General features: G+C 71.0%; 2 protein-coding genes across 2 annotated transcripts in view; both read left to right on the forward strand.

Moving 5' to 3' along the window:
* Positions 1-12: 12 nt before the first annotated feature.
* F751_5810 (Serine/threonine-protein kinase WNK8) lies at positions 13-3,334 on the forward strand (the record flags this gene model as incomplete). Its single annotated transcript, XM_011398329.1, has 6 exons — positions 13-144; positions 667-1,089; positions 1,381-1,639; positions 1,895-2,238; positions 2,663-2,840; positions 3,102-3,334. 6 exons carry the CDS (start codon positions 13-15, stop codon positions 3,332-3,334), a joined length of 1,569 nt encoding a protein of 522 aa, XP_011396631.1.
* Positions 3,335-4,806: 1,472 nt separating this feature from the next.
* The window catches only part of F751_5811 (2',5'-phosphodiesterase 12), a gene marked incomplete at both ends in the record, with an annotated part of 4,713 nt that continues 1,266 nt past the window's right edge, over positions 4,807-8,253 (forward strand). Inside the window, 8 exons of the mRNA XM_011398330.1 lie at positions 4,807-4,921; positions 5,053-5,315; positions 5,525-5,686; positions 5,810-5,943; positions 6,098-6,626; positions 6,837-6,948; positions 7,138-7,445; positions 7,741-7,937. Coding sequence (XP_011396632.1) covers positions 4,807-4,921; positions 5,053-5,315; positions 5,525-5,686; positions 5,810-5,943; positions 6,098-6,626; positions 6,837-6,948; positions 7,138-7,445; positions 7,741-7,937 — 1,820 coding nt within the window. The remainder of the gene's footprint in view (positions 4,922-5,052; positions 5,316-5,524; positions 5,687-5,809; positions 5,944-6,097; positions 6,627-6,836; positions 6,949-7,137; positions 7,446-7,740; positions 7,938-8,253) is intronic.

The raw sequence follows: 8,253 nt of genomic DNA on the forward strand, positions 1-8,253 counted from the left end.
GCGCTGATGGCGATGGCCGGGGCGCCGCTGGATCCCAGCCTGCGCCTGTCGCTGATGCAGGGCGAGGGGTCGCTGGGCGGCGATCGCGGCGGGCCCGCCTCGGCGCCCCTGTCGCGCACCACCTCGGCGGGTGGGGCGGAGGCGGTGAGCGAGGCCAGCGTGCTCAGCATGCACAGCAGCCTGTCGGAGTACCTGGGCGCCGGCCAGCTGGCCGACATCGCGGAGGAGGACCCCGAGGCGCCGGGCGGCGAGGCCTCGGCGGGGGGCGCGCTCCGCGGGGCGGCCACGCCGCCGCACGCGCGCTCGCGCCAGGCCTCGCGCCTGCCCAGCCCCGCGCCCTCCCGCGGCGGCGGCGTTTTCAGCCCGGGCCTGGCCAGCCCGCGCCCGCTGTCCTCGGCCAACAGCGCGGCCGGCAGCGACGACGGGCGCGGCGGCGGGAACGGGCGCGCCGCGGCGGAGCGCTCGCCGAGCCCGCCCTCGCCGGCCGCGCAGGCCGGCCGCGAGCCTCCACGCGGCCGCTCCGAGGGGACGGAGCGCGGGGTCGCCACCGGGGATCGGACGGTCGCGCGGCACCGCTCGGCGGAGGAGGCGGGGGGGGGGGAAGGCCCCCGACGACGACGTCACCGACCCCAATCCGATTGCGCGCCCCGCCCGCGCGCCTCGCAGTCGCGCACCTTCAGCACGATGCTGGCGCCAGACGACGGCAGCGCGGAGGCCGCGGCGCTGCAGCACCCGGACGCCGGCGGCGCGCTGCGCCGCTTCGCGGTGGTGGGCAACTTCCGCGCCGAGCGCGACGAGTTCGGCCTGCGCCTGCGCATCGCGGAGCCCGGCGGCGGCGCGCGCACCGTGGAGTTTGCGTTCGACCTGTCGCGGGACACCGCGGCCTCCGTGGCCAGCGAGATGGTGGACGACCTGGCGCTGTCGCCCGCCGACGCGGCCGACATCGCGGCCGCCATCCGCGACGAGATCGCCGCGCTGTCCTCCGACCTGGAGGCGGCGGTGAGCATGAACCTGGAGGCCGCGGGCGAGGCGCTGCAGGCAGGCATCCTGCACTCCGCCGCCTCGGCCGCCGGGAACGAGGCCTTTGGCGTGGGCGACGACCATGGGGAGGGGGCAGGGGGTGGGGACGCGAGCGCCGGGGACGGGGACGCGAGCGCCGGGGGTGGCGGCCAGGCGCCCGACGCGGCGCCGGGTGGGCCCGCCGCCCCGCCGACGGCCGCCCTGACGACGACCCCGCTCGCCGCAGCCCCTCCAGCAGCCGCTGGGCCCCTGCTCACGCTGCAGACGAGGCCGGGGGGGGCCATGGAGGCCAGGAGCCCGCGCTCGCGCGAGGTCGCGCCCGCCCCGCCGCAGCGGAGCGCGCCGCCGCAGAGGACCGAGGGCAGGGACCCCGCCCCCGGCGGGATCCTGCGCGCCTCGCCCAGCCTGGCGCGCGCCTCGCCGCCGCCACTGGTGGTCAGGCGCTCCACCTCCTACGACGTCGGCGCGGGGCTGGCCGCCGCGCAGTCCGACGGCAGCGAGTCCGGCGCCAGCACGCCACACCTCGGCGCGCCCGCCCCGGGGCCGGCCTCCCGGGCCAGGTCCGAGCTGGCCGCCGCGGCACGCGCCGCCGTGCTGTCCTCCTCCGCCTCGGCAGAGGGTGCGTATTTTGAGGAGGGTGGGGCGTCAGGGAGGGGCAGAGACGTGGGAGACTTTGCCGGGCTACAGGGATCGTGCTAGGAGGAGTGGGGTGGAAGAGGGGAAGTGTGCATCATGGCATGGCGGTTGCATGCATTGCCAGCGTCAGAGCAGGACAGGCGATGGGGTCGTGACACCGACCGCATCCCCAACGTCCTACCTCTACCGCCTCAACAGCCCACCCTCTTCCCCCCAACAACCCCCTCCCATTCACCAGGCCTGGCCCTGAACGCCGCCGGCGTGGCGCCGGAGAGCAGCCTGAGCCCCCGGCGCTCGGCGCCCTCCCTGGGCTTCCCCCCGCGCCCGCCGCCCCTGCACGCCCTCTTTGAGGCGCTCAGGGAGGGCGGCGTGGAGCTGGGGCCCGGGAGCAGCAGCCAGGAGCACAGCCTGGGCTCCAGCGTGACCAGCCCACCGGCTTTTCCTGCGGGCGACGCCGTCGCCGCCGCGCCCCTGGCCAGCGTCGTGCTGGGTTCGCCACCGGCCACCGCGCGCCTGCCGCCCTCCCCGCACCAGGGTGGAGCACCGCAGGCGGGTGCCTCCATCTCGCCGAGCGCGGGCGAGGTGGCGCAGAAGCCCTCGCCGCGGCCCGCCGCCTCGCGCGGCGCGGCGGCGCCGGCGCCGGGCGAGACCGAGGTGTGGCGGGTGTCCACCGACCTCGCGCGGCGCTGGGGCAACCCGCGCCGCGCCAGCGAGACCGACCTCGGGGCCATGTTCTCCGATCCCACGGCCTTTGGCAGCGTGCAGTCTGGCGACGGCGGCGCAGGCGCCGGCGTCCGGCAGCGTCGCAAGGCGGCGCCAGCCCCCCTCGGCCGACGCGGCGCGCGCGGCCGCGGCGCTGGACCTGGCCGCCCCTGCGCGGCCCGTGCCCGACCCGGCCTCCTCGGCCTTCAGCGCCGAGGCCTTTGGCGTGGCGGCGTGCTGGGGCGGCAGTGGCAACGGGGTCGGCGCCGCTGCGCGCCCGGCCCCCGCCGTGGGCGTGGACGAGGCGGGCCTGGGCGCGCCGCTGGTGGCCTCCGCGCTGGTGACGGCCTCTGCGCCCGTCAGCGGCGTGGTCAGCCGCGAGGCCTCGCCGCAGCGCGCCGACGCGTCTGCGTCGCCCACCAAGTCCGTCGCCGGCTGCCTGCTGGAGGGCACGCGCAAGCTGTCCAGCCTTGTGCCGCGGGGTGAGTCGATGGGAAGGGGGACCCTTGGAAGGGTTGGAGCTAGTTGAGCATGTGTTTGGGGGGAGTGGGGTGTGTGTGTGTGTAGGAGGAGGCATGAATGCTGGCCGGCGTGGGGTTTTGCAGGAGGCCGGGCGCGTGTGGCTGCGCCGGCTCTGACACAGGGTGGGAAATGGTTGCTGGGCCCCGGCCCGCGCTCCTGGCACCAGCCGCAGTGATCGGCGTTCGGAGCACCAACCCACCGCCCCCGACACCCATCCACAGACAAGGAGACGCTGCGCCGCGCGGCCGCCGACGCCATGAAGGCCGTGGAGTTGCGCTCGCTCAACCTGCTGGAGGGCGGCGTGCTGGGCGGCGGCGCGCGCCTGGTCCGCGGCACGCCCATGGCCGCCTGCCGGCCCGTCCCTGCCGGCGCGGGCGGCGCCATGAACCTGGTGGCCGCCGCGAGCAGGCCGGGGTCGGCGCCGGGGTCAGAGGTCCTGGGCCGCGACCTCTGACGCGTGGCTGCTGGAGAGCGGGTGGACCCGAGGCGAGGCACTGGGGCGCGCCGCGTCACCACCTCCCCTCCCTCCCCCGGCCGCCCCCGTTCATTCTGCTGATGGGGCGTGGAGAAGCCCCCACCCCTTCTCCTGATGGGGCGTGGAGAAGCGCCAGGGGCCCCTTCACAGGGATCTGGCGTGCTCAGGGCCCCAGCCCCAAAGTTTTGTCAGGCCACCCCCTCGAATGCTGCCGGGGACGGTGGCCCCGCATGGGAGCGGGCAGAGGCAAGTCCGCCTCACAGTGTCGCCCATCCCTTTTCATCTGCCGCTTGGGGCGGGTGCCAGACGTGCAGGGAGCCGGCCTGCACAGTCCCTGCATGCCGCCCCCCCGGGCGTGGCCCCCTGGAGTGCGCCGGCGCGTCGCTCCCGCTCGACCCCCCCTCACCCCCCTTGCACCTTGCATACAAGCTTGAACCCCTCCTTCATCGCTGCCCCCTGGCTCAAATGCACGCTGGTGTCCTTCATGCTCGCTGGTCCCGCTTTTGTGAGATGGAGGGAGGCACCCCAATGGTCTGGAATCCAGGGCTGCCCTCGGCCGCAGTGCCCGTCCGGAGCCCCCTTCTTTTTGCCACCGGGCCCCCCTCCCCACCCTTCCGTTTACCCTGCCCCTCACCTCCGCCACCTGCACCACCCCATGGTCTACACCCTCACGGCTGCCAAGGATTTAATGTATCCTCAGCTGGGTATCCCCTTTCCCCCTCGAGGCAGCTGGTTGCATAGCCCCCTGAACCCCCTGCGCTTGCTGAGAATATTGCAGTGCCCCCATTACCCTATGTATACCGAGCACAGGGCCAGTGGGTGTGGAGTTGAGCATCAGATCTGAGGTGGGTACACATCCAACCGTAGCGCGCCCGCGCCCTGGACTGCAATCCCGACGAGCATCATGCCGGGCCTCATACCAGCTGTGCAGCGGATGTTGGCCGAAGGCATTGATTTAAATGATATTTTTATGAGGACCAGTCAGCGATTGGATTGGTGTGGTGCCACTGCTGAACGCACGGGCAGTCGGCCCAGGTCCAGGACCGTCCCTTCACAAGTTTTGAGGCTGATGCCCCCAGCTCAACCATGCATGAGGTCCCGGAGACAGGAGGAGTCATGAAACCCTGATGTTGCTTTCCTGTCGTGCGAGGGGCTCCCTTTTAAGGGCCCTCACGCGCCAAGTTCGAGTCCCTCGGCCACTGGGTGTGTTGGGCGGCCTCCACCGACCCCGAACCATGGCTTCTGCCGAGCAGCCCAGGAGCGACGAAGCCCACAAAGTGAGACATGCAAACTGCTGGGCCTTGCCCTGGTGGCTAGTGCACAATTGGGTCGTGGCACCAAGTTTGGCCAGCTGCAAGCCGGTGCAAGATGCCCCCGCATGCAGTGCGCTCATGAGAGCACTCCATGTCCTGCTGCAGGTGGTCGTCAAGTCCGTTCCTGGGGAACCAAACATGACAATCAGTCTGACTGTGGGGGGCGTTCAACGCCACTTGCAGCGGCCCAAGGAGGAGCTCCTCGAGAAACCCCTGGCCAGACTCCTCGCAAACCTCTCCGCCCCAGGGAAAGGTAGAGTCTGGCGCCAGGAGGGCTTCAGCCCCAACCTCTCTGATATCCCTAGAAGATTTGTGCACACATGCAGTCTGTGCCGCTGCCATGACTGATGCGTCTCCTCAACACCCATGTGGCCCACCTCCCAGGCAAGAAACATAAGGGCCGGAGCCAGCAGGCCACAGACCTCTCCTCGGCCCAGCCAGCCTCTGCCTCGGTGGCGGTCCTGGCAGGGCTGACGCAGCCGAGCCTGGATGCATCCTCTGTCACCAACGAGGCGGCCTGGGTGACGGGGCACGTTCTGCAGCTCGGGGAGGCGAGGCTGCCCATCCTGCGGAACCCGCCCCTCATTGCCAAGCTGGACGTGTATGGGGACGCCTTTGTAGGTATCCCGCTCGTCCCCGTGCCCCAGGTGGGGATGGAGGCTGTGCTGTGGGCACCGTGAGGGAGGGAAGGTATACGACTGGGAGGCATGTGGGTCGCCGGCATCGCAGATAAACCTTCTGGAATGGCCAGCATGGGACTTTGACCTGCCCAGACAAGTGTCCCTAGGCAGGAGTGATGTCCACGCTGAGCACCAACATCCCCCTCCTCCCACACATACACCCAACTGACCCACAGCTGCTGTTTGCGGACGAGGACGCCTGCTCCTGGGAGTGGGAGGTGCAGCGTCCGCCTGCCTCCGTCTGGACCAGGGTGGGCGGCGACCCGGCTTGCTCTGCCGGGCGCGGAGTGCAGCGGACCTACATCCCCACCCCAGAGGATGTGGGCGCCCTGGTCAGGGTGCGGTGCACCCCCGGACGGCGTGGAAAAGGTGGCGCGGCGCCGACGTGGGGCGAGGCGGCTCTTGCCGTCGCCGGCGGCAGGGTGCAGCCCCACCCTGCAACTCAGCCTGGCCCCGCCAAGGTCTGCATCCCCCCCGCCAGGCTGGAGGCGACGGTGCCCCCACGGCTGAGGGTTGTGTCCTACAACATCCTGGCCGACCAGTATGCGGCCACCGAGCGAGCCAAGTCGGTGCTCTTCGGCCACTGCCCAGAAAAGTAGGCAGAGTGTTTTGTGGGGGCCCAGGCTCCTGTTGCTCTCTGACCCCGGAGCCGCATCCTGGCCATTTCTGCACTGTCCATGGTCTTCTTTCCCCGTTCCGTGACCAGCTCCCTCACCTGCGCTGCGCCACCTCCCGCCCCCCATCTCCAGGTACCTGAGGCCAACGCACCGCCGGCCCCTCATCCTGGGCCAGCTCCTGGAGTTCCAGGCCGATATCCTGTGCCTCCAGGAGGTGGATGAGTCGGCCTTCCGCGGCCTGCTGGAGCCTGGCCTGCGGGATGCGGGGTACAACGGCGTCTACACCAACAAGCTGGGCAAGGTGGCGGAGGGGGAGGCCGCTTTCTTTCGCTCCGACCGCTACGAGCTGGCCGCGCGCCGCGACGTGGACTTTCGGGCGGCCTTTCTTGCCAGGCGTGAGGCAGACGGGCCCGAAGACGCTGCGGGGTCCATGGCCGCACGATCCCCTCTCTCCGAGCGATACGGCCCCGCCCTGGCGGCCTTCCTAGAGGCGCACCCCTCGCTGAGGGAGGCGCTGCAGCGCGTGGGGACGGTGGCCCAGCTGCTGCTGCTGCGCCCGCGGGATCCCCGCCACGCGCCGCTGTGCCTCGTCAACACACACCTCTTCTTCCACAACGATGCGCCTCACATTCGAACCCTGCACACCTGGGCCGCCGTCAAGGTGGGAAGAAGAAGGGATGGGAAGGGGCGTGAGGAAGGCGGGAACGAGGGGCGACCCACTGGATTTTGGACGCTGCAATCCTCATGCAGAAAGGCTGGTCGGGGCCCGCACGGAAGGATGAGGTTTTCTGTGCTGCAAGTCCGCGCACGCCTCTCAGACTACAGAGCACCTGGCTCACGTGCGTCCCCTCCCCATGTTCCCTGCTTGCAGGAGGCGTGTGCCTTCCTGCAAGAATCAGCCAACCTGGTGAAGGACTGCGAGCTGGAGCCCACCCTGCTCTTCTGCGGCGACATGAACAGCGACCTGAACGACGGCATCCCAGGTGGGCGGCAGAGAGGTGGTGGTAGCTGTTCCACACACTCTGACCTGGGTGCTATTGCTGTTTTGGACGCTCGACAGGGCATGCAACGCCTCAGAGCAAGCCCGGCGGGCACTACGGGGTGCAGCCATACAACTCAATCGTTGGCCCCGCTCAAGTTACTCGCTACCCTTTGCCATTGCAATCGCGCAGGTGCCCTGCAGCTGCTGGAGACTGGGCAGCTGGGCGCAGACTACTGGGACTGGGAGGCGGGGGTGGACTTTGACTGGCATCGGACGGGGAAGAACAAGGGGAATTCCGGCGACGAGATCGGCGAGGAGGACGAAGGCGAGCCGAAGGGGGGTCCTGCTCCCTTACCAGAGGCAGCCGTGGTCCGGCCTGACCCTGCCGCTTGTGGCCTGGACTTGAGCCTCGCCTGGCCAAGGCCGTTGAGGCCAGCGGGCGACCTGCAGGCGCCCTTCAGCAACTACGTCTCCGGCTACCAGGGCCTCTTGGACTATGTGTGGTGCGTGTGATGCATTGTGAGAGGGAGGGGGGGGGGGGGGGGGAGGGGGGACGGGCGGGGGGGGGGGGGGGGGGGGGGGGGGGAAGGCGGGTGCGGAGCTGGTTTGGTCATCTGATGGGGGTAGAGGCGGCTGCACAGCAGCTTCTTAGCTACCGCGGAGGGCCACCTCCAGCCCCGGACCCAGCCCCGCTGCCCTGGGCACAGAGTCTTCCAGCCGCCACGGCTGCGCAATCTCATCTCTCTCCCCCCTGCTCACCATCCCTCCCTCCCGCCTGGCTTGATACCCGAAGGTGTTCTTCTCGGGCGAGGCGACCAACCGCAAGTACCCCGCCACGATGCACGGCGCCCTCATCTCCGGCTTCGCCTGCGCCGCCAACGTCCACGCCTGCGCTCAGCGCCTAGCCCTGGGCCTAGCCACCTGCTCGCCGCCTCTGAAGGAGGAGGAGGCCGTCGGGAAGCCCGCCCCGCCTCACTCGGTGCCCGTGCCGTCGCATCGATTTGCGCGTGCGCGAGCAGAGGACTCAGCGGCAGCGGACGCGTGGGCAGAGGACGCGGGCGCGGCAGCCGCATGGGTCCATCACGCAGGTGCGCCCCCCGTCGGAGCCGGCGGCGCACGGGCGCCCTCCGCCCAATCAGACGGCGCACGCGCGCCCCCCGGTCAGCCCTGCCCCGCCCCGGCGACCCTCGTTCAGGCCATCCTGGAGCGCACACGTCACGGCGAGGCCCCGCCCGCCGAGGCCCCGCCCGTCGAGGCGCGCCCCGCCAAGGCGCCGCCCAACCCTGCGTCCCTCGTATAACTTCGT

The sequence above is a fragment of the Auxenochlorella protothecoides genome (genome assembly GCF_000733215.1).
Source record: "Auxenochlorella protothecoides strain 0710 unplaced genomic scaffold scaffold70, whole genome shotgun sequence".
In the NCBI taxonomy this organism is placed as follows: Eukaryota; Viridiplantae; Chlorophyta; class Trebouxiophyceae; order Chlorellales; family Chlorellaceae; genus Auxenochlorella; species Auxenochlorella protothecoides.